General features: G+C 38.8%; 1 protein-coding gene across 9 annotated transcripts in view; it reads right to left on the reverse strand.

Moving 5' to 3' along the window:
* Positions 1–201: 201 nt before the first annotated feature.
* The window catches only part of dnmt3ab (DNA (cytosine-5-)-methyltransferase 3 alpha b), a 540,511-nt gene continuing 514,656 nt past the window's right edge, over positions 202–26,056 (reverse strand). For all 9 annotated transcript variants that reach the window (XM_059645667.1, XM_059645666.1, XM_059645671.1 and 6 more), the window contains 2 exons: positions 8,978–9,096; positions 202–4,524 (listed from right to left, as the gene is read on the reverse strand). In XM_059645667.1, the coding sequence (XP_059501650.1) occupies positions 4,383–4,524; positions 8,978–9,096 (261 nt within the window). In that variant the 3' untranslated portion in view covers positions 202–4,382. The remainder of the gene's footprint in view (positions 4,525–8,977; positions 9,097–26,056) is intronic.

The following is a 26,056-nucleotide window of genomic DNA, read 5'->3' on the forward strand; positions in this document are numbered from 1 at the left end:
ACAGCTTCATTCAATTAAATATTGTAAGGTCCATTTTTCAGTATAAATGGAGCATCATTTTAATAAATAATGTGGGAAATGGTCATGAATTATGAAATAGTTGTGCATTTCTTATGAATAAGATGAGTGCATTGAGTGTCATTTGTCATTATCACAGAATTAAAAAACTGAAGGCAATCATACATTTGTTGCTTAGCAGTGCAATTTTGTATAACATTTTATTGAGGTTTAACAGACATACAGTCACAAATAAATGTACCAGTATAAATTTTGAGCAGTTACATTAACCATCCTTACAGTAACAGTCACATAGCAGGGTTACACCTTATATAACCATAATATCAATGATGGGTGTGGATATATATATATTAAAGGAAAGAGATGAGAGAATACCTCATTTTAATATTTAAAGGGATACTGTTTTCATGAAAAAGTGTTTGGCAAACCTTTTTTGTTTGGCGAGAAAGAAATAGGCATGCACCATTTTGAATCATGATGATATCATGAATGACTGATTCAGTGATTTTTTTGAACAATTAACATAATTGCATTATGAGTTCGTAAACAAAAAAAGTTTTCTCAAAATACTTTTTTGTGACATCAGTGCCCCTTTAAGATAGTTTTTCTGTGCACTGGAGTTGCCATTAACCCTGGTGTGATACAATGTGCTCCAGAATGGACTCCAAATTTATCACAGCTAGATTTTTATGTACTGAGTACGTTTTTAAGCATTTAAAAAAATATTTTGTACCTCTTTCCCCCCGTTAGATCCTTACAGTTGCCACCCTTTAGCACCATTATGCTTTATTCTTCAGTGGAGAGGCATGGAAAGTTCCAAGCTGTGGAGAGTTGCTGTGCTAGGATCACGCAGCAGAAGGGAAACTTGAATGGGTCAGGTTTTCTCCTTTTTTTTCTCTATTCAACTGGAGTTTAATGCGGTTCAAAAATTCCTTAATGAGCAGTCCAGTCACAAGCAAAGAAAGCTTTCCTTCAGATTTGCTCTCTGACAAATATTTAAGCATTGCAGCAAATAGGCTGCTTTATCTGTTATGAGTTAGATATATGCTGCTGGTTAACAAAACACTATGATGTTTGCAGCACACTAAAATGCAGAAACTGCAAGTTAAAGTTAATATCATTTGTATTGCTTAAGTCTGCTTCCTTAAATTGGGATCATTTCGTTCATTTTTAACTGGCAGCTCATAAAATGCCCTAAAGAATTTTTAAATTTTACTACAGGACTAGTACCTGCTAATTCCAGATAATTGCACTTTTTCTATTAGTTGAAGATAAAGAAACAGTGGTATAATGTATGAAGGAGGTCACAGCTTGGAGCTCTCCACTGTCCTGGCTGAAGAAAAACAGCACTGAGGCGAGCAGTCATGTTAGGGAAAAATGGTAAAAATTGGGAGAGAATATAAATAGAAAAATATATCATTAAGGGGGTGGGGCCTTATATCTGCTGGCTACTGGAGTTTCAAGAGTTACCCCAGCCCTACATTTTTTTAAACTTAATAAGTATTCGTAATTAGTTACTAATCTGAACTAATTGTTCTAATTGGGATGTTATTTGGATACAGATTTTACAAGAAGCTCTTAGTCTTATTGGCATAAACATTCCCTTCTGACAAAATTGGATGCTGTAGAAGAGGAGGGAAAACAAAGAGCTTTTTAGTCCTTCAAGTTGTTACCAGTTAAAAAGTGCTTCCCCAACTATAGGCTAACGCTGCTCCGAAAGGAACAGATTTGCACAGGTCATCTTCAATCATTATCTTTCATGAAACTTTTTGGACATGTCATGACACATCTCAGGGGCAGGTGGGTCTTGAACCTGGACCACTGCGCCACAACAGCCCCCACAGGTCATCTTTAACATTTCATTCTTTAATTTTATGTTGATTGTGCAACAAGTGTATTATCTAATAAAATCAGCACTTTGTAACTCAGTACTCTGGATAATGTGACGCACCTGGGACCATTTGTACTGGGAAACATGTCCACAATGAAGTCAGCAGGTAAGCAAGGAGGCAGCTAAGTGTGGCCACCCATGTGGTGAAAAAACTGCAGTGTTACAAGCTTCATTTCCCCACAGCACAGCAGCACACAGTTTAAAACACTAGGCAGAGAGTTGGTTTCTGAGTAAATTTGCCAAAATGTTGCATTTGATTCCATTTATGGATCAGATGCACATATCTGAAATACATTAGCTTTCAGGACAGCAGAGTTCCTTCATCACATGAAAAATGGAAATATTTGGAGTCTGAAAATGTTCACATACAGTACTAGAAACATTTTTCCTAGTGTGCCAATATAATAAGCTGTTTCTGAATAAAACTTCTGGAATTTTCTTTTTGCTCCTCAGCAGCAAACGTCCTACTCAACTAACTGATTAATTTAAGGGAACCAGGTCACACAAAGGCGTGATTTTATTTCCCCTAGATGTCAGCCAACTGGATCTACAGTAGATAGAAACAATATACGAGAAGAACAAAAGAATACACAACAAGCCGATACACAACCGTGTACACTTTGCACAAAAAAACCAATACATTTATTCAAGTGTTCTCCAGCACAAGTACATCAGAAAGGAGCATTTTGGGCTTTGAAAATGGGGTGGAGGTTGACTGCTACAGCTGCTCCACATACTGACCTTTCCATAAACAGCTATGTCACGAGCAATACACTGTAATACAATATTCACTGAAATACAATCTTCAGTGAAATCTCTTGAAATGCACATTATCATCAATAAATATTATCAAAGTTATAATGACAGTAAAATGAAGAAATAAAACCAAAGAAATACTGTTTGCTGTGTGGAATGTGGAAAGAAAATGCACTGCTGCTGGGGATCAAGCAAATACATATGTAACAGTAAAAGTATTAGCAAATTTACTACATTGTCTTCAATATGAATACATGATTCCCACAAATAAGCACCAACTACGGCACTGTCTAGGCTAAAACACATGAAACTGATTTTTTTTTCTTTTCAAGTACAAAGTTAAAATGCCTTTTTCTTTTCTTAAAAGAGTAAAATAATAGTGCTTTTCCTTGACTATGAGAACTTAATAAATCATTGTCAAGATAGCAGATTTCTTTCAATATTTCAGAAAAAAAAGTGTAGCACCATATGAATCGACAACTGCTTCAAGGAAAACTGATGGTTGCGTTTGATCAAGTACTGACAGCAGAAATACGATTCGCATAAACAACTTATAAACAACAAAAAAATGTAGATTAACAAAAAAAAAGGCTAAAGGATAAGGAAGGAAATGGGAACAAAGGAAAAAAAGAGAGGCAAAATTACACCATCAAGCTGCACTGTATTGACTTGTACCTGATTATATGCAGCTACAAGGAGGGGTATTTCCTGGTATAAAAGAGACCCCTTAGGTAATTTTAAAAAAATCAACCAAAATTAAAGGAAAACACAGATGTAAAAAATTCATCAGTCCTTCAGTAAAAAACTGCAGCCTGTCATTTAGTTTTGGATGACCAAACACATCACTGCATGTTGGCTGGCTATTTGTGCTGCCTATAAGTGACCTGTTAAGTTAAGCACCAGGCCTTAGCCCAAGGATGAAAGCTTAAGAAAAAAGCACCATTTTCTGTTATATATTTTTTCTTATTGTACAAACATGATAGAAAAATTACAGTCATGGCAAAAGTCCTTAAAAGTGACTTCTTGAGAAAATGAAAACGTTACTACATTTTCACACTCAAGCCACTAAAGACCACCTTAACAACATTAAATGTTGCTCTTTCCTGATTATTTTACAATTCTGCCTCTTGTAAACGGTAAGGCAACATCAGAGCTGATGTTTTCAATCACCTTTTGTAAAAGCACCATTGCAGAAATTGTTGCACAGTAGTACCTTTTTCGAACAACTATCAGTGTATTGTAAATGAGAGGTACTGGCAGCTGATATACTGTTTCTTCATGGTTTCTGGTTGGAGGCACCTGAAGTATTGTATAATATTTGTATGTAGCGTTGATTTTTTTGCTCGAGATAGATACCAGAAATGGTGCTGGTAAGGCAAGGCTCAGCTGGCTGACTTGATGTTCCAGGCTCTGTTCAAATCCAGCTTCTTCTTGCTGCTCCTATCCACCTACACAAGGCAAAATTGTCATTTTCCCAGTGCTGCAAAGGATTGAACAGCCTCATCTCAAGTACAGCTTGAACACAACATAAACAATAATTACAAAATTACCCATTAAAATAGCTGAAATTAAAAACATTTAAAAAATTAAATAGGATAAAAAGAATGACATTTAAAATAGTGAAATTAAGTAACATCTAACAGAATGTGACTTCTTTTTCCTTGGAGTAAATTAATTTCTTTCCTTTCTTTTAATAAGTTCCTTTTCTTCTTTGTTTTCAAACACAGGCAAAATATTCTTTCAGTGGTGCAAACAGGTGACGTATGACAGGAACACTCCAGGATCTCCCGAGAAGTCTTTGTCGGGCAAGGCGGCTCATATTGGAGACATCTGTGTAATGGACCGGGAAACCAAACACCCTGAAGAAAAAGTGAGATACTTCTATTGTCAACAGCATTACAATGAAGTTTCATTTTAATGAAACCTATTTCAAGGTTATGAAAAATATGTCCATTCATGCATGTATACATTCATACATTGTTTTAAATCAATGAATTGATATGGGAAACCTGAGAAAATGCCAGATTGAAACAAGAAAACTTTGTACAGCGTTTCACTAAAAACAGCTGGTTTGTGAGCCAGTTCACCTAAAAACATCTTCTCGTTCCAGAAAATGAGTTCTCATCAGGTGATTAAACATTTAATACACCAAGAGAATGCCAAGTATTTCCATACGTCTGACTTTTACGATAACAGGATTTGGTACAAAGAAATAGCAATTTGTTTTGCCCATTGTAATGGTGTGAGGCTAAAATGCTTTTTTTGCTATAAGCTTGAATTTACCAAAGCACTGTTCTACTCAGCATTTGCGCTGTTTCAAGTGGACACAGGGTATGAAGAGGCTTCAGGGATAGTTTGGTTTGATGAAATGGGAAAACTTAAATGGAAAACTGAGATTGTTAAAAAACTTCAACCTTAATCCTTCTATTCTCATAAACTTTCATCCACCTGCAACCTCCCTTTTCTCTCCAAAGGCATTATTGCCTCTAAGATCCATGCTAATCCTTCCTGCAACATCATACTTGAGTCTCTCCCTGTAACAGCGTTAAAATAGCCCTAATCCATTACAGATTGTATCTGTTGGTAGGATTAGGGAACTATCTTAATTCTCTCAGGAGCTTTTGACAAGTTAAATCGTACAGTTACCCTCTGATGCCTTGTGTCTCTTGTACAGTTCAATGGGCCTGCCACTGCTTGGCAGTCTTGACTGTTGCATATTCATAGTTAGATCATTTTCAGCAATGACTTCTTTTCCCATACACAAGATTACCTTTGGATTACTATGAATATATCATTGACTCTTGCTCTTTCTTCACTTTCCACATGCCTTGGTAATTCAATCTTACATGTATGCAGCTGAAGCCCTGTTCTATGTCCCTTTGATCGTGCCTAATCTTTCTTCTGCCTCTGCGTCATTGGGTTGCTTGTTTCATGTCAAGTCTAGAATGAGCTTCAATTTCCTCCGATGATCAATTTGCAGTCACTTGACAATCATTTTGAACTTGGTGCTAGGCAAAGTACGTAGGTCATAGCCCAGATTTCAAATGAATGAGGAAGGTTTGACTTCAGTTCAGAATTTTGCATTCAGATGCTCGGTGTGAGACTATAAGACACATTCACTTTATACTTGAGAGTTGCTAATATGACTGATGTAGCTGTTAGAGATGGAAAAGAACATACAATGAGAAAGGAGTAAGTATTTTGGATGAAGCAACTCATCTAATGTGATCTTTGCAGAGGTTGAGACTTCAGTGTTTCAGGCCATCAACAGCACTGCATAGTGGTGTCTACCACTCTTGAACTCTTCTTTGAGATTGTGCTGTAGGAACTTTTATGTCTACCTGAGAGCATAGACAGATGGTTTAATGTTATTTCCGAGCAAGGGTCACAGGGCTGAACACAAAATCATTGAAGCCAGTGACAAAGGCAATGTAATAAATGTAATGGCAGGGAACCTTATACTTCCTACAGATTGTACAAGTCAAATTGGCTAAGTGGTCTGGAAAATGGAGGGTAAACATCTTTTCCACATCCACCCTGCCAAGTCGCCTCAGGATCTTTCACGTTACAATCAGGACTTGCTCATACTCTTCTAAACTACAGCAAATACAAGTACAGCCTATTCAACATTTCCTCAAAAGACATCCTACTCACTCTAGGTACATAAACATTCTCTGAACTGCTTCGAATGCATTTACTCCCTTCTTTTAATAAGGTGACTAGTATTGTACACAATACTCTGGGTGTGGCCACACCACATCAATGCCCTGTATGGCCAGAAGATAACCTCACTACTTTTCTATTCAATCTCCTGACAATCAATAATACCTGCTTTTCTAATTACTTGCTGTACCCGCACAGTAACCTTCTGTGATTCATCTCCAGGAAACCATGATCCCTGTGCATATCAGAGCTCTACAACCGCTCATTTTTTAGGTAATATGGTCTTTTTAATTCTTCTTACCTAAATGGACAATATTATATTTTCCCACATATCTATTTACCAGATCTTTGGACACTGACCTAACCTACTTAGACCCCTGTGCAGGCTCCAGATGTCCACTTCAACTTTACTTTCCTACTTACCTTAGTGCCATCAATAAATTCTGTCCCTTCATCTAAATAATTTCTATAAACTTGTAATAAACTGTAGAATCATGGAAATAGTTACAGTGATAGAGGTGTTCTCTGAAAGCCCAGTCACCTTTTTCCATTTCCCTGATAAAGTCAAGGGATACAGGAAATGGACAGGAAAGTGGAATTGAAGCTGAAGGTCAGTATTGATCATGTTGGATGGAAGAGCAAGTTACTTGTGTTCCTTTTTTTAACCTTCAGTACTCTGTTTTCGCCTGTTCTATACTAAGATAATATATATGCTTATCTGTTTTTTTCAGTGGTGGCAGCTAACTTAATACCTGCACACCCAGATGGTTGAAGCAAAGCAGATTCTTGGCCACAAAAGATTATTCAACAAGTGGTAGATCTCTCATTAAGCCCATTCATCTTCAGCTGCTTCATCAATAACCTTCTCTCCATCATAAGGTCAGAACTGGGGATGTTTGCTGATGATTGTGCAATATTTACCAGTCTTCACCACTCCTCAAATACTGAAGCAGATCATGTTCAAATGCACATGACCTGGGCAATATCCAGGCTTGAGTTGTTTAAATGGTAACTGACATATATATCACTCAAGAGCCAGTTAATGACTCTCAAAGAAGGAAGAATCTAACTATTGCCTCTAGATGTTAATGGTGTTACCATTGCTGAATCCACCAATATCAACAATGGCTTTAGCTTGCTCTGTGAATCCCAGTAGTGAAAGGTGCTATATATGTGCACATCCTTTTCTTTATACATTAAATGTGCCAAGATATATGCTATGTGGAAATGATTAAGAATTTATGTGAATGTCACACTGCTGGGATAGTAGGAAGGAGGAATCTAAGTGAGTGTCATCAACAATGGGAACCTATGCAGGCTGAAGTAACAAAAATGATACACAATATTGATTTATTAAATTTATCAGCATGACTTTAAAAAAGGATCCCCATAAGAAAGTAAAAAGAGATATTTCAAGCTGTGCTATTAAGAGATAAATTAGTAAATGAAGTAGAAAATGGACTGGATTTTACAGCACATATTCATAGTCTTATTTGTTAAAGCACCATAGTTTAAAGTCAATGCATTTTATGCACTTATGCATTCAATTATTGTAATGATTCAGAAAGGGAACATCTTTGAAATAGTGTCCATAATACGGCTAAATTCAATAGAAGATTTGAAGGGAAGAATGGACTGCAACACATTTAGGTTTTGTGCTTTTAACAAGACCACAGGCAGTCCCTGGGTTGTGAATGCACTCCATTCTGGAGTCGAGACTCAGGTTGATTTGTTTGCAAATCAGAACACTACGCAGGTCAAAATAAAGGAGGTGTGCCTCGTCGAATCTTTAAAATTACACCCCAATATGGGATCATATTCATAAATCGGTGTGTCTTAGATATATTAGGGAATTTAGGATCAAAAAGATCTGCTTGTTTGCCAAAGAGAGTACAGTGGGACACCTACTTACCATCTCAATCCCATCATGATCATAAAATTTCTGACCGGTTCTACAGGAGAAGAGGCTGACTTTAAAGGGATAGCAGCATCTCAAGATGGAAAGGATTATCTTAGGTTTAGATTTTGGCCTGGGCTGCACCCCCAGTAGTGGTGTGTAACTGGAAGAATTTGGTTTTTTAGTTGATGCTCAGCAGACTATCATTCCCACTCCTCCTTTGCAGCCCAGGAGTTGGTAGGTTTAGTGGCTAAAACACAGGGAATCAATCAACCTCCAATGTTCTATGGTCAGATATCCTCTATTGCTTGGTTATAGGAATTTGAATTTAATTTGGATTAGAGATGTGGCGGTAGAGCTCCTTAACCATTGTTTCACTGCTGTACTGAATCACTTTGCAGTGAAATCCGATTCAGACAGTTGCTATGATCAACAAAATGATACAGTTTGCTCAGGGGGCTGGACTCTTACTCTTATGTATGACTGGAGAGATTCAAGTTGTTGTACAAACATTCTAAAGGTTTCTCCCAAATTTGCATGTAAACTACTGTTCAGAGGGCAAATAACGAACATGGTGATGCAGTCTAAAATTGATTAATTGGATGTGGACTTGCAAAAGTTTGGGTTTTGAAATATCTGGAGTTAAACTATTCCACATCTGTGTAATTGTGTTATATTGACAATGAGAGGCCTGTATTCTACCAGTATCTGGAAGTATAAACTGGGATTGGGTACGAGGAAAACAAACATACCTTTCCATTTCAGTGCACCAGAGAATGTCTTCCTTCTCATTCATTAGGACTGGGAAATGCTGGTCTTTGCCCTGCTTGACAGAATTAGATCTAGTGGTGATGGTTCGCACTTTGTTGAACTAAAAGAAAAAAGTTATGCTTAAAATCAAAAGAAAATTGAAAGAACAATTCAAATCCAAAACTAGTGAAATGAATCTAGCTTTACATTTTACAAAATAATGAGGAGCTATAATACACACTTTGTTTATGTTTCATAATGCAACCTGATCTCTAAGTTTCAAACTACTTCAATGTTCCACAGAAAAAGAAAGCAAGTTAAACAGATGCAATTTTTGGAATTGAGCACATCACTAAATAAAAAATAGCCTAGGTTTGAATATTTTCTGACTTGATATTTTATGTAACATTATCATTGACAGTCAATGTTCATTGATGGGAAAAGAATTACATGCTTTCAATATGTTTGCCCAATTATAATTTTGGAAATGATACAATACTACACAATAATAATCAGAACCATTAAACCAGAATGGAGGCAAAAGATTAATGTTGTTTCCTCTACATTATGGGTAAGGATTGGATCCTTTTTATGCAACAGAGGGCAAACTTGGGAATATTTAAACATGGAATTCAGACTACCTAAAAACATTGCTGAAATCTGAACAATGTGAAATATGGCACATAGCCAAATAAATAGTTATGAGTTTGAGATTCAAATTTGTCAAAAGTTATGCTCAGCTTCTGTTGGACAATCTTTCTTACTGAGTTACATGCAGCTCAACAAATGACCTAATGTTTAGAGTCATGAATGTGGGAGAGGCAAACAGATAGATTTAGAAATACTTGTAGACAACTTTTTTATGTTTTTACAATTCTTTTATGTTAGTATATATTTAAGGAAAGCACACTGTTAGGGTGGTAATCTAATACAAAGAAAACAAGAATTATGAAAATTATTAAGAATTCATAATTTTATGATAACTGGTAAAGTAGACACTTGTTAACATTATTCCCACAGTGGAATATTCTGACTTCTTACTAAACAATGGAGAATTCAGAAAATTGAGCATGCCAAGTGACGACAATCAAAATAAATTGACATCTGGTGCGGAACTGCAAACATTTGGCGGTATTTGTACAAATGTTCCCAAGGTTTTAGTGGCAGGATCATAATGTGATTCTTAATTTTAATAGGCAGTTTCTCGCCAAATTTCATGAATCCATGCAAGATGTTCCAGCAGTTAATATCCTTTGATCTTCTCTAACACATTAGCAGCAGAAACACTGTGGGAAGATAAGGTTCTAATAATGCTGGCAGTCCCTTTCTGCTCAGGCTTTGGAGGGGTTGTGGGTCGTTGTCACGAACCATGGTCAGAAAGGTATTCCTTTGTATTACCAGCAGCTCTAGTGTTGAGTTGGGGGAACAATTGAAAATTGTGCAAGAATAGTAAATGTCACATGATTAATGTATTGTGACAAAAACTGGTTACCATACATTGGCTTATTTCTCTGGTCCAAAGTGAACTAGACTGAGCTGAGAGGCCTTCTTATTCACAAATACTGCTGCCTCGTGTCCAGGTTCCCGTCTGGCAATATTGTACTGTCAATGATGCCCTGGCCATGAGGAAAATCAACACTCCTTTAAATCCCAAAGTTTCTCAGATCAACTTGGTGGGGGGAGAGGGGAGAGGATGTACTGCTTAGCTCTGACAATGGGGATATTGATGAGTAATTGAATATAGCTGTGTACTAGCATGTGTGGAGAAGGATTTTTGTAGCAGGCTGGAAGAAGGCAATGGCAAACAGGACAAAGACTGTAGTGCATGTGAGAGTCACTGGTAAAGTTTGGCTCCTAGTCTGTAGTCGCAAGTCCTGTTGCAGGAGGCTACTTAAATCTGTATGAGCCTACCTGGAGAAAAGGAGGCTCCATTGCTCCTCAGGTGGAGCCAAGGAACTGCGTTTAGGAGTGTACACCCTGTATGTTGGAAATGTCGCCTATGAATACACGTTCTCACTAACCTCAGCCCTCACCCTCCCTGCCATCCTTACCTGCTGCCTTTTAATATGCTGAGCTGTTGCTGAAGCTGAAGGGGAGATTTTCCCAAAGCTGTTGGAAGCCCAGTGTCAGGGCCAAATGGAGGTCAGGGTCCTGCACTTGCTGGTGCAACTATGGTCCAATCATTCCAGAGATGGCCTCCAAATTAGCAACCACAGAAACCATCAACTCTGTTGGTCCAATCAGACCCCTCCCATTGGGAGACGCAGTTGCTGCTGAAGTGAATTAGGGATCATCAGTGCCCATATCTGAAGTTCAAATGATTCTAGGCAAAGCTATAAGACAGGGAAGTGAAGGGGAAACTCCTCCCAGTGCACTGTTAGGGCCATCGATATGGCCTTTCTTGTCCGTGCACCTATCACAGTGATGTGAAGCATCTGGCCCAATAGCCCCTCTAGCTTGCTGTAAGGAAGCTGACTCCCTGGAAACAGCATCTTTCACATACAGGACGAGGCCTGCTCCATGAGCTGCAAGATTTCACAGCACCCACAGAATCGTATCTAACTGGGGCTGTATTCGGTCCAACTGGGCATGCAAGCCAATCCTGATCCCTACCGCCCATGAGGAACTTTCTGTTAATGTCCCAAGGTGGCTCCTCACTAGGTTCCTGGATCAATCACAACTCCAAGCCCATCATCTTTAGGTGGGGAACATTTTCCTGTATGACTCTACCTTTAACAATAACTCTGGGAAGAATGGCACACATGATAGGCAAATAAAATGTATTGAAGGCAAGTAAGGCAAATAATGACAAAAATAATGATAATGTAAAGTGGAAAATCTCCTGGTGATCAAAAAGTTACAATAACACACGATAACAAAGTGTGGAGCTGGATGAACACAGCAGGCCAAGCAGAATCTCAGGAGCACAAAAGCTGACGTTTCAGGCCTAGAGAAGGGTCTAGGCCCGAAACGTCAGCTTTTGTGCTCCTGAGATGCTGCTTGGCCTGCTGTGTTTATCCAGCTCCACACTTTGTTATCTTGGATTCTCCAGCATCTGCAGTTCCCATTGTCACTGACACAATAATACACAGGTCCTTGGATCAAATTACATGCAGATAAATTCCCCTTTAAATAATGTTTCAATGGTTCATTTTGGGCAGGGAGGATTAAAATGTCCCATTTTATTTCAGGAGGACCAAATAGACTGGGGCTATGTTCCCTGGAATGTTGAAGGCTGAGGGGTGACCGTTAGAGAATCATGAGGGGGCGTAGATAGGATAAACAGACAAGTTCCTTCCCCTGGGGTGGGAGAGTCCAAAGCTAGAGGGCACAGGTTTAGCGTAAGAAGGGGAAGATTTAAAAGGGACCTAAAGGGCAACTTTTTCATTCAGAGGGTGGTGTGTTTATGGAATGAACTGCCAGAGCAAGAGGTGAAGGCTGGTACAATTACAACATTTAAAAGGCATCTGGATGGGTAGATGAATTGGAAGGGTTTAGAGGGATAGGGACCAAATGCTGGCAAATAGAATTAGATTAATTTAGGATATCTGGTTGGCATGGATGAATTGGACTGCTACATTTACTGCACATAACAAGAATCACCAGGCTTCAAAGTAATTTTTTGCAAAATCTCTGTGGCATTTTGAAAGTATTGATTTGTGGATGTGAGTTTGCTCGCTGAGCTGGAAGGTTAGTTTTCAGACATTTCGTCACCATTCTAGGTAACATCATCAGTGAGCCTCTGACAAAGTGCTGGTGTTATGTCCTGCTTTCTATTTATCTGGTTAGGTTTATTTGATTGGACCACTTTGATTGGGACAACACATCCATCCTAGGACAAGCCAAACAGAGACATGCACGAGAATTCCTAGAAGCATGGCATTCCAACCGGAACTCCATCAACAAACACATTGACTTGGAACCAATCTACCATCCCCTGAGAAAAAGAACAGGAAATGACATTACCAACCCAAGGAAACCTAACCAGATAAATAGAAAGCGGGACATAACACCAGCGCTTCGTCGGAGGCTCACTGATGATGTTACCTAGAATGGTGACGAAACGTCTGAAAACTAACCTTCCAGCTCAGCGAGCAAACTCACATCCAGAACCTCAACCTGAGCTACAAATCTTCTCAAAACTCGCTAGTATTGATTTGACCTATTATATATATCAGCCCTTTATTTTATCAACGGACAAGATTAAACAAAATGTCCCACAGTTTGCCTCTTGAATACTGCCCATTTGATCCAAATAGGAGGTGCACTACTGGCAAAACCTTTGGATCTTGAAGCCTTAACTAAAAATGAACAGGTTGATATGCTGACCAGAATTTCTAGGTTAACGAAAATGAAGCAAATTTTAGTCCAAACACAGTTGTTGTTGTAAGGAAAACACACAAATGCTGGGCAAAATAACAAGACGTTTAAAATACAAACAGAAGGAGCTCATTTCAAAATTGTAGGTCAACTTGGTACAACAAATTCCTTTGCGAGTCCAGTTTTAACTTTTTCTTTCAAATTGGAATACCATGTCATTAGAAACGGTGAACAGAAGAGTATAAGATTGAATAGCAACATGCAGAGGACTTGAACTGTAAAGAGTGATTGTATAACCAAAAGCTTTTCTTTCTTGGCAAGTTGTGACTGAAGTTTTTAAGGCTTCATTTGGATTCTAAAGACAAAAATAGCTAAATTTTACCGGTGTACACAAAATTCCTGAACCAGAAATCATAGATTCAAGATGAGGAACATAAAATTACATCAGCTTTTCAGGTTAAATTTTGTAGCATAAACTGTGTGTAAAGTTACAGTTTGAGGCTGAGGGAGGTTCGAAGTTGCTGGCATTTGAATGGGTTCACGGCAATAAAATGATAAAAAAAAGGCTTTCGAAAGAATGGGGTTTAATCATTTGGATGAATATCTTGTCTTATCTAAAATGAGTTGCTAAGCTCCTGTAGTTTAATGGCTCACAGCAGCAACCAGACTTTGTGCAGATCCTGGGTGCTGCAAATGAGAGCTCGGATGGGGGGAGGCACTTACTTATGCAGAAGGCAAAATGTCACGTTTTCAACTTGGGATTAAAGTTGGAAAGTAAGTTGGCAGTGGGTGAAAGGTGGTTTGTGGCTCCTGACAGCAAGCAGTGAGAGACTATTTTTACATGGATTAGCATGTTGTGCACACTCATTAAAACACTTGTTTGTCATGTTAAATGATACAGTTGTGATTAAGTTGGCAATAAATGAAAAACATGGATAAAGATGGCACGAAGCAGGTGAGGGAGGTTTCCTGGTAGTTTTAGAATGAGCACCAGCTGTATAGGGAATTTTATTGGACCAGAGAGACGAGGCTAACTTCATGAGATGGTTACTTAGGGACTCGGCACATGGCTATCCAGGGAAGAAATGTGGCAGCTATTGGGAGTTTGGGTATAGCTGTTCATTTGGAGGAGGGTAATTATGACTTAGACATCTGAGGGAGGAAGGGTTGGATCCATTCAAGGAAGAATGGTAGGGAACAGAGGAAAGGAGTTAGATGACACAAAGAAAGTCAACTTCTGTTGAAAGCAGTTCAAGCAGGACAGGGACGATCAAGCTTAATTGGGAACAGGTCGAGGATGACAGAGTGATCAACATCAACAGTTCACAGATCAAGGGCATTGGGCAGCAGTTCTATATTAACATTTGATCAAGGGTGTTGGTGGCATGGCTTGAAGGTCATAAAAGTCAGGATTAGGGTATTGAAGGGAGACTAGTGGAGGGAAGGTCAAAGGTGACTGAGAGAGAGGGAGGGTAGAATGATAGCTTCAACTCCAGGTATGAAAGTGTGGCGAGGAGGAGCGGATAAAGTTCCAAATTCATCTCTCAGGCAGGCAGAATGATATTGCTGGCTTTCACGTGGAATATACCTATCTGGATACTGCTTAAATATAGTGCCTGCACCTACGACCATCTTGGCTGCAAGGTGGGCAACTTCCTGACTGCCTTGATTGTGCACAGTCAATTGGATGGTTTTCATGTGATTCTGCTCAGCTACCTGTTCTGCTTCTGAGCAGAAGTCCTTCTCAGTTGTGGTTTCAGCATAAGGACCCTCACCACCGCAACACGATATTGCCCTGGTATTGTACCCACTGACAGGTTATCATGAAATAACTGAGGTGCATCATGTTTTGGATTCCATTCAGAGTATCAAAACAAGTGAAAAACATTATACCTAGAACTGAAGCAATCTCCTCAGTGTTGATCATAACTAGTGCCAGCGCATCAAGAAGATGCCAGCAAAAAGCCTGACCTAAATAGCTTGAAATTTTTTGTCGATGCTATTTATTGTCCCATCTCTGCCATTTTGAGTATCTTTGTTACTGCAGTTGCAGTTGCAAAATAATCCTGGAAATAAAAAAATTAAAGCATTAATTTGAGAGCTTCAACTTACAAGCAATTTACTGATGCCAATTTGATTTCACCTAAAATATTATAATGACAATTGACTGTCATTTACCAGATCCCACCAGACTTAACTAACCTGTTAGCCTAGAATGAGAAGCCAAACTAATAGCTAAGAATGCCTCAGTGCCTTCTTGATGTCACCTGCAAGCATCACATGAGATACTTCAATTTATATAAAGTTCTGAGGTGCACCTATCATATGCAAGATGTTATACTTCTTCAGAATTACAAAAGCAGTTCAGGAATTTACAAGCAGTTGACAACCTAACATCTAGATTGCAGAAACTACCAAAAGAAAGGGAGATCTCTTTTTCGGAAGAAACAGATTGTGCAAAGCTTTTTTAATCGATCTAAAATGAGGATTCTCACACTAGACCCACAAGCATGACAGGCTTGAATTTTTCAAGTAAGTTCCCTATCAAAAATGGATCAATTAGAAATACTGCAGTGTCATCTACTGGATTTTTACTGTTAGTATGTTAGGGCTTGCTCTTCATTGCCATTATTCATCATCTAAACCCCCAAAATCCAAACTTGTCATAATTTTGTACACCTTTATCAAATCTCTCCTCAATCTCTACTGCTACAAGAGCAGCTCTAGATTCTCTAGGTTAGCACCTAAATCCTCCTGTGCTGAAATTATTGTGATAAATCACTTCTGAATCCTGTCAAGATCCTCTTGAATATTTGTTGCCTTGGTCCTTCATAGGTTTGGGAGGTGCCAAAGGAGGTTTGATGAGCTGATCCACAACATCTTGCAGATGGTTCACACTGCTGCTACCATGCATCAATGGTGAAGTGGATGTACAACTGCATGAAGAGGGTGTCAATCAAGTGTCCCACCTGGTGTCAAGCTTCTTGAATTTTTGGAACTGCATCCACCTGGACAAGAGGAAAACATTCCATCACACTCCTGATTTGTGCTTTATAGATGGTGGACAGACTTCAGGGAGACAGGAATTACTCACTGCAGAGTTGCCAATTTCGGACCTGCTCTCTAGTCACTATGTGTGTATGTCTAGTCCAATTCAGTTTCTGGTCTATGATAACCTGCAGGATTGGTAGTGGGGAATTTTACAATGGCGATGCCATTATACATCAAGGAACACTGGTTAGATTCTCTCTTGATGGTAATAGTCATTGTCTGGTTTTTGTGTGGCATGAATGTTACTTGCCACTTGTCAGGCAAAGTTTGGATGTTGTCCATGTCTTTCTACATTTGGGTAAGGGCTGCTTCAGAATCTGAAGTGCTGTGAATGCTGCTGAGCTTTGTGCAATCATAGTGAACCAACCCCACTAATGACCTTGTGATGGAGGGAAGATCATTGATGAAGCAGCTGAAGATTACTGTGCCTGTTCATGGCCTGCCATGGTGTCTTTGGAAGAGATAACCGATTTCCAACTGCTGCTGTGCATGAATGGTGGAGGGAGTCATCCTTTGGATTCTACCCTTGGTATGTGTCCCGAAACAGTATCACCTTCTTTGTCCTAATAGGACCCATTCCACCTCAGAGTCTCCACTTAATATTCATAAACTGGTTGAAGGCTTTTCAGAAATCTTTTACATTAATTGTCATTTTATTTTCATATTTATTCTTAGTCGCAGTTTCTTCTTCATTTTCTCTCTCAGTTGTATCTGACATTTACAGTGTGCGTATTAGTTCTATGTCAGGGTCTACTAATCATTATCAAGTTCAGTTCACCAGGTTCAGCTTGTCTGAATGGATAAAAATGCTGAACTGATTTGAAAACATCAAAATCCATAAGTCAAAAGCAAATCTAGTCCAACACAAATATCCTATCTTGAAGCCTGGGAATATCTAGGTCAATTAAGTAATTTTGAAGTTCCTGACATTTTCATCTTAGGTTTTCAATTACTTGTAAATTTTTGAGCTGCTTTTGCAATTCTGAAGAAGTACATTATCTTAAGCGTGACGGATAAACCTCAGAACTGTACATAAAATACAGTATTGCTTGTCTTGCTCGCATGTAGTCTACAGATCCACTGAGACATTTAAGTTGGGTCTGGTGGGAATTTAGTAAATAATAGCCAATTGGAATTATAGCATATTTTAGGTGAAATCAAAGTTTCGTCAGCAGGTTGCTTGTAAATTGCAGGCTTCAAATTAACGCTTGAATTTTTTTGCCTATGATTATTTTGCCACTGCAACAAAGTGTGATACATTGGAATTCAGTGAAAGGAATATAACAGACATTTGCAAGATTCAAGACATTTTCATATACCAAACAATCAAAATAAGAATAATCTCCTGTGATACTGCTTGCAATGAATGAGAAGATATATTGTTTCAAGGTGAGGATAGATTTACATGAACCAGGTGGAATACAGAAGAAACATGCTGTACACAATACTCCAATGCACACATATACACACAGTTTAATTACACTGCTACAAGTAGATAACATGACATTTTTAGTCTATGAACACTCGTAAACAAAGCTACAACGCAGCTATTGACTGAAGAGTTGACATACAAATAAATTAAGAGCAGGAATAGACCATATGACACCTCTATCCAGCTCCACCACTTAATAAGATCAACACTGACCTATAGTGGTCTGAAAACCACATTCCTGCCTACCCCTGATAACCTCTGGCTCCCCTATTAATCAAGAATCTATTTACTTCTGCCTTAAGAACATTCAATGATTTGGCTTCCATCGCACTCTGGGGAAGAAGGTTCCAAAAACACTCAATGTCACAAGAGATAAAATTTCTCCTCATTTCCATCTTAAATGGAGTACACTTTATTTTTAAACAGGCCCCTAGTTCCAGTCTAATGTACAAAAGGAACAATACTTCCAACATTTGTGATGACAGGATCCTATGAAGATCTTCTACGTTCCGCTTCTTATTAATCTAAACTTTAATGGATATAGACCCAAACTATTCCTTAATAAGGTAACATTCCCATCCCAGATAGTTATCAGTTGAATAAACCTTCCCTGATTACTTCTAACATTTTTACACTCTTTCTTAAATAGGGAAATGAAATCCATACATAATACAGTAAATGTAGCCTCACCAACATTCTACATACCTCATAGCAAATCATGCTTACTTTTATGTTCCATTCCCCTCTTAAATAAACAACAGACCATTTGCCTTTTTAATCACTTGCTGTACCTGCATGTTACCTTTTTATAACTCATGTACCATGTCATGCATATCCCTCTGCACCTCAGAGCCCTACAGTTTCTCTTAATTTAAACAATATGGTTTTTGTAAGTTTTATTGCCAAAATGAACAATTTCACATTTTTCCACCAGCAGTATTTTTGCTCACCCACTCAATCAATCTATACCCCTTTGGAGACTTACCCCCTGTTCTTTGCAGCTTACTTAATAAGTACTGAAAACTTGAGCTACAGAACTACCTGTGTCCCTTACCGAGTTGTTCTAGTACAGCTACAACACTGACATCTACCCAACCATGTGGTAAATTGCCCAGGAATGGAAAATGCAGGGCAAATCCAAGCAATTATCATCTTTTAAGTCTACTCTCAATCATCAGTAAAATGATGAAAGCGATCATTAACATTGCCATGAAGTTGCACTCGCTAATGATTAACCTGCTCATTGATGCTTAGTTTAGGTTATGCCAGGGCCAGGTGATTTTTGCCCTCAGTACAGCATTGATTCAAACATGAACTTAAGCGATGAATTAAGAGTGACTGCATTTAACATCAACACCGCATTTGACTGAGAGTAAGAAAACTGGAGTCAGCAGACATCTGGGGAGAATGGTCTGCCAGTTGGTATCATACCCAGCACAAAGGAAGGTGGTTGTGGTTGTTGGGAGGTCTGTCATCTCAGCCCCAAGACATAATTGCAGGAGTTCCCCAGGGTAGTATCATCAGCCCAACCATCTTCAGTTGGTTAATCAATGACCTTCGTTGTAAGGTCAGAGTGGGGATGTTCTCTTATGATTGCACAATGTGCCATTGGATCATTTGCAACTCCTCAGATATTGAAGCAATGTCATATGCAGGAAGATCTGGACAACATCCAGGCCTGGACTGATAGATAGCAAGTAACATGTGCACCATACATGACCATCTCCAACAAGGGAGAATCGAACCATCATCCCTTGCTGTATAATAGCATTACCATTAATGAACTGCCTGCTAATAACATCCTGGTGGGGGTAGATACCAGAGTCCTGAAACCAAACTGGACCAGCCATATACATATTGTGGCTACAAAAGCAGGTCAATTCTGGAAGAAATTCTGTGCTGAGTAATTCACCTGTTTCCCCAAAGACAGTCCACTATCTACAAGGCACAAGTCAGGGGTGTGATGGAATACTCCCTACTTGCCTGGATGAGTGCAACTCCAACATCACTAAGGAAGTTTGCCACTATCCACAACAAATCAACCACTTGATTGGTATCCTTTCGCTATGTTCAACATTCATTCCGTCCAAATTGAGTGGCAGCAGTGTGTACCATCAACAAGATGCACTGCAGTAACTCATCAATGCTCCTTTGACAGCACCTTCCAAACCCATGACCACAACCATCTGGAAGAACAAAGGTAGAAGATGCAGGGGAATACACCATTTTCAAGATCCTCTCTAAACCACACGCCATCTTGATTTGGAACTAATTGTTATTCCTTTAATCGTCATCAGGTCAAAATCCTAGAACTCCCTTCTTAACAGCATTACTTGTTTTGTCACACCCCAAGAACTGCAGCATTCAAGAAAGCTGCTCACTGTCATCTTCTCCATGGCAATTAGGGCTGGGCAATAAATGGTGGCCTAGTCTGCAAAGCCCATAAATATGAACAAACAAGAAAAATCTTCCTACCTTTGCACAATCAACAAATTTAGCAACGATACATTCAGTTCTATCATTCATGCCAACCACAGCCTACCAGCCTGAAAGTGACCCATTCATGTCAATCCTCTGTTTCTATTAGCCAACCAATTCTCTACCCATGCTAATATGCTCCTTTATTTACCATGAGCTCTTATTTGTGTAGCAACTTTTGACGTGGCACTCTGTCAATTTTCTTTCTGTATGCCTAAGTTCTGGACGTCCAGTGTGTTCTATTTCCCATCATGCTTGTTATTTCCTCAAAGAACTCTAAGAAATTAATCAAGTCTGACTTCCTTTCCCAAAACCAATTTGACTCTGCCTGACTGGTGGTTAGATTTTCTAAGAGCTCTGCACATTTCCACATGCCCTATCTTTACCTAATAGTAGATTCCGAGATCTTCCCTTTGACAGATGTTAGACTAATCAGCTTATAATTTCCCACTTTCTTGAATGCAGGAGTCATGGTTGCCATTTTTCAATCTGAAGGGACTTTTCCAGAATCTGCAGAATCTGTAGAACGGTGCGGCACAGTACAGGCCCTTCAGCCCACGATGTTGTGCCGAACTTTTATCCTAATCCTAAGGTCTATCAAACCTCCAACCCTACCTTATACTATCATCCATGTGCCTATCTAATAGCTGCTTAAATGCCCCTAATGAGGCTGACTCCACTACCCTCTCCAGCAATGCATTCCACGACTCGACCACTCTCTGAGTAAAGAACCCTCTCATGTCTCCCCTATATTTACCTCCACTCACTTTAAAACTATGCCTCCTCATAATAGCTACCTCTATCCTAGGAAAAAGTCTCTGGCTGTTCACTCTATCTATACCTCTGATCATTTTGTACACCTCTATCAAGTCAAATTGAAAGTAAAACCAGTGTAGATTTTAGGTCTGTTTCCAACAGTCAAAAAAGCAGATTTGGGAAAGATTGAGAACAACAATTTTTAACTGTGAATTTAGGGAAAAAAAGTGAATCTGTGAGGAACTGGTCGATAATGTGGTTTTGTACAGCAAGTTTTGGCTTTTTGATTCTGGATTTGAATTTGCCCAGGTTGATATTAAAGTTTCCTTTACTGTTGGCTGTAATATCCCTGTGTGTACTGTACTAACCTACTTCTCAGTAATCTCAGCACAGGAAACACCAGTGCCTGAATTGCAGACTGTACTCAAGTCACCTGGGTATATTTAGTGGCCTCATTATGTGGAGTGAGCTCCTTCCTGGCCCTAGTAACATACTAGCAGCAGTGGGAAGAGGTCATCATGTGCGGTAATTAGCAAAAAATGGCCTCTCTTGGCCTCAGAGCAAAATACTGGCTAAGTCAGGCAGGTGATGGGCATGGGAGCCCCTGCAATCCTACCCAATTTCATTCCCACGTCAGCCTCTCAGCTTGCTCCTGGGAGGGCATAAAATTTCTGAAATAAACATGCACTCCCAAGAAACTTCACAACAAGTACGTGCATCTGATGTCAAAAAAATACATTCTCAAACTATCATTGAACTGTCAAGTATTTGTTTGTAGAGCGATCTAAAAAACACAAATAACTTTGACATCGATATTTCCACAATTTATGTTTAACAAAGTTGCATATATTATTGATTGGTAACATCATATAAATAGCTAAACTGCAGCACAGTGCAGCATCTTTGGATTCTATCATTCCAGAACATGACTGCTTGGTTTGCATTCAGCAACACTATCGTCAGTCCACAAAATATTTTACTTTCCTCTGAAAATCAAAATACACACACATAATCATCTGTGCAAATGCATCAAGCATCATATAAGATTTTTGCGCATGTAGTGTTGTCCTAAGTATTATAAGAAACCAAAGAACCTTGCAGGAAATAGATTAATCAAAAGATCAGCACTGTTTAACAAAATACTCTAATCAATTCCATTTGGGAGTAGTGTTACTGTTGTCAACAGTTAATTTATGCGTGGTAAAACTCACAAAATGAGACGAGTTACTGAATAATCTGTGTACAATGATTATCATCATAACTTGTCCACTTCAATCTCCTAAAGCACTTTACATTTGGCATTTAGGTCTGAGTGCAATGACAAGGCAATGAAGGGAGCCAGCTGAGATCATTGCCAAAGTAACTCTTTCAGGAGACAGAAAAGTGTAGCATTGTATGGATTGCAGGGTCCATGGTAAATTGCTAAATAGCCATGTATTCAATGTGACATTTGAAGTTCATGAACTGAACAGGTTGCATACACTGAGTAATAGTTTAGCTTACCTAATGGCATGTTATTTAAGTTCCTGAACATGGATCTACTATAACTTTACACCAGAATTAAGTAACATTTAATTTACAGTAAGTTGCATCTATCTATCCAGGCACTGTTTGAACACAGACAACACATTACCCAGTGTAACAAAGTGTGGAGCTGGATGAACACCGCAGGCCCAGCAGCATCTCAGGAACACAAAAGCTGAAGTTTCGGGCCTAGACCCTTCATCAGAGAGGTCTCTGATGAAGGATCGAGGCCCGAAATGGCAGCTTTTGTGCTCCTGAGATGCTGCTTGGCCTGCTGTGTTCATCCAGCTCCACACTTTGTTATCTTGGATTCTCCAGCATCTGCAGTTCTCATTATCACATTACCTAGTGTCACTATTTTCATTCTTTTCAGTAATGTCACATTGTACTGTGCCCAAACATTGGAAAGTAGCAAATGTAACCTTGCTATTCATGAAAGGAAGGAGAGCGCAACCAGGAAGTATAGACATCTGACATCATGAAATGTTAGCATCTATTATTGGTCACTGGGCATCCAGAAAATTACATTATTGGGCACAGCTTTACAAAGGGGAACAATTTTTAAAACAAATCTGATAGCTCTTTTTGAGGCTGGACCAAGCAGGGTAATAAAGCGAAACAAATAGACAAGTATGTCTGGATTTTCAAAACAATAATTAAGCTGACACAAGAAGGTTATGTAACAATAGTCAGGGGTCATAGATGGGGGAGGGGTTATATATTAACATGGATTGAGGATTGAATAATGTACAGGAAACAGGAAGAAAGGAATAAATGGGTCACGATTGGGTGTATCAAGTGGCGTGAAACAAGGATCACTGCTACTCACAATCTACATTAATGACTTTGATTTGGATACGAAATGTGATATATCTACATATACTGCTGATAAAAATCCAACTGGGAAAATATTTAATTACATAAGTTCTTAGAGGTCACAAAGAGTCTGCAAAGAGATATAGACAAGAATGCAAGTGGGCAAGAATGCACCAGATGGAATATAATGTGGAGAAGTTGTTCACATTACAAGGATTGAAGAGAAAAGTAGAGTATTATTTTTAACCATTAGAATTAAGGAAATGTTGATATTCAAAAAGACAAAGAAACATATAAATTAAGATCCGGAGAAGGCAATGCCAGCCTGTTCTGCCATTCAATGTGATCATGGCTGATCATCAAAACCAATATCATGTTCCCGTTTTTTACTCCGTACCCTTTGATCACTTCAGCCTGGGTGTTCTTGTACAAGGATCACAGAAATTGATACCGTATTTATCTCACCAAACCAATTTCAGGAATATCATCACATAAAGTAACCGTTAAAAAATGAATGCGTGTGAATTCACAAGCTGAACTGAGTACTTGCACATTCTATAAATATAACGGTGAATTCCATGGTCCTTCCCCCGTGGAGAAAATCCTGGGTAATTGCAGACATTCAGCTAATGAATTGCCAAAGCTGTTCTGTAGAAACGGAGCAACTCAAAACGTCAACATCTGAATAACTTAAACTGTGTGTCGTTTTTAAGGTTTATATCTACCCACAAATAAATGACCGTAGACTTAAATGGTCTTCAAATCTAAATTCCTTTACATTTTCTCCCAAATTCTGAGATACAGTGGACACAGGGTGGGGGTCAAGATCAACAATTCCATGTTCACGCCTTTTCACCCATTGTCAAAATTTTCAGTCCATTTATGATTGCTGAAATTGTTGCATCCAAACAAAGGATTGCTATTACATGAAGTAACTCTCTATTTATCTGCTAAGGAATCTGGGTGCCAGAGATGACTGTACAAGCTACTATAGTGTGAAATTCAGCTCACTGAATAAAGGAAGCAAAATTTTCTTATCAACTTTTTTGGAGTAGCACACTGATGCCACAGCCATTCAATCTTTTGAGTTTCCTCTGGAATGTTGGCGTTGCAGGTTTAATAATGCAAACATATTTCAATACATTCAAATCCTGATGACACCAGGCTTTGAGAGGGGCAGTCAGGAATACATCCATTATGTGCATAAAACTCTGCCTGCATCATACTCAATAAAGAAAAGTTTTATCGTGTTGAAAAAGGTAAAAGCTGAGTATTTGCATTCCAATTTGATATACTGACTAGCAAGCACATAAATATTGTACCAACATCAGTGCAAGCAGTCTCCTTGTAGGGGATTACTTGGATACAGTGTGAAATGTGCTATGAATTAATGCAAATCTAGTTTCCAAATCCAAGTTCATATGTACTTGGTTGGCTTTTTTTGGAATGCAAGCTCAGATTGGCTCGGGTTACTATTTAGGAAGTCGTGCTTATTTAGCTCAGACTCCTCATGGGCCTAGAAGTGTACAGCTTTTAAGATTTTCTAACAAGCTGAAGTGGCTTTGATTCAACTCAGAATCAGAAAGGGCATGTTTTGAAAGATAAAAAGTGTAAAAATAAAACAAAAACAGCCAACGACAGGAACTTGCAAAAACACATTTCATTCAGACTTCGTAAATAGTTTTTATTATTAATTGTGGTATGAAAATATAAGCAACTTTAAAATGAAAACACACTTTAAGAAAAGGGATTCCGCCTATTCTTTTTGCTTCTCATAGCACTCCCTGGTCGAACAGGCTGAAAGGTGACCAGTTCCCATGCCAGTCCACAGTTCTATTCAGAAGTAAGCCAGAAGTGAATGAGAAAGATCCACTCTGTGTGGAAGTTTCTAATTTAAAAGTTTGATGTTTCCTTTTGACTGCACTCCTGAAATTGTGAACTCACTGCATTTTACACATAATGACATCGTCATGCTCTTGATTGAATCATAAAATATGACATGAAAAATCAAGAGACAAAGTTCAGAAGTATTATTATGGCACAGAAATTGGTACCCAAATACACCTTCACACAGAGTTGCTAGACATGGATTCCAGTCAATGATTGTCGATATGCTGAGTTCACAACCTCACCATGGTGAACAATAAGTTACACCAAGTTACTATCAGCAAGAAGGGATCAAAGTCAGATCCCAGGAAAAGCAAGGAAGCATCTCTACTAGCTGAAGTATTAAAGCTCTTGGAAACTATGGTAAATGAGAAGCTGTTAAAACATCTCAATCACAGTAATCTACTATCTGTTTCATAGTTTAGCTTTAGAATAAAGCCGTTGTCTCCCGATGCTCTCATCCTCAAGATCCCATAAATGGAGTGATTCTGTTGGTGTCCAGTATGAAATTAGTGCAGTAGCCTCTGACATTGTTGGACCTTCAAGAGGGTATGGTATCCCTTCCTCACTGAGAAGATGGCCTCATGTGGCATATCTGATGAGCTGTTTAACTTGATACAACTGTTCCTCACAGATGCAAGCACCAGGTCATGGTTATTGGATGCTCATCTTCTTAACTCAACACCTACGCAGGGGTCCTTCAGGCAATTGTGCTTGGCCCCACTCTATTTCTTTTCTTCATCAGTGACTTGGTGGATGTCATCAAAAGTGATGTTCTCTTTGCTGATGAAACAACCCTCTCTAGAGTGGTTAACTC

The sequence above is a fragment of the Stegostoma tigrinum genome, chromosome 4 (genome assembly GCF_030684315.1).
Source record: "Stegostoma tigrinum isolate sSteTig4 chromosome 4, sSteTig4.hap1, whole genome shotgun sequence".
Lineage (NCBI taxonomy): Eukaryota > Metazoa > Chordata > Chondrichthyes > Orectolobiformes > Stegostomatidae > Stegostoma > Stegostoma tigrinum.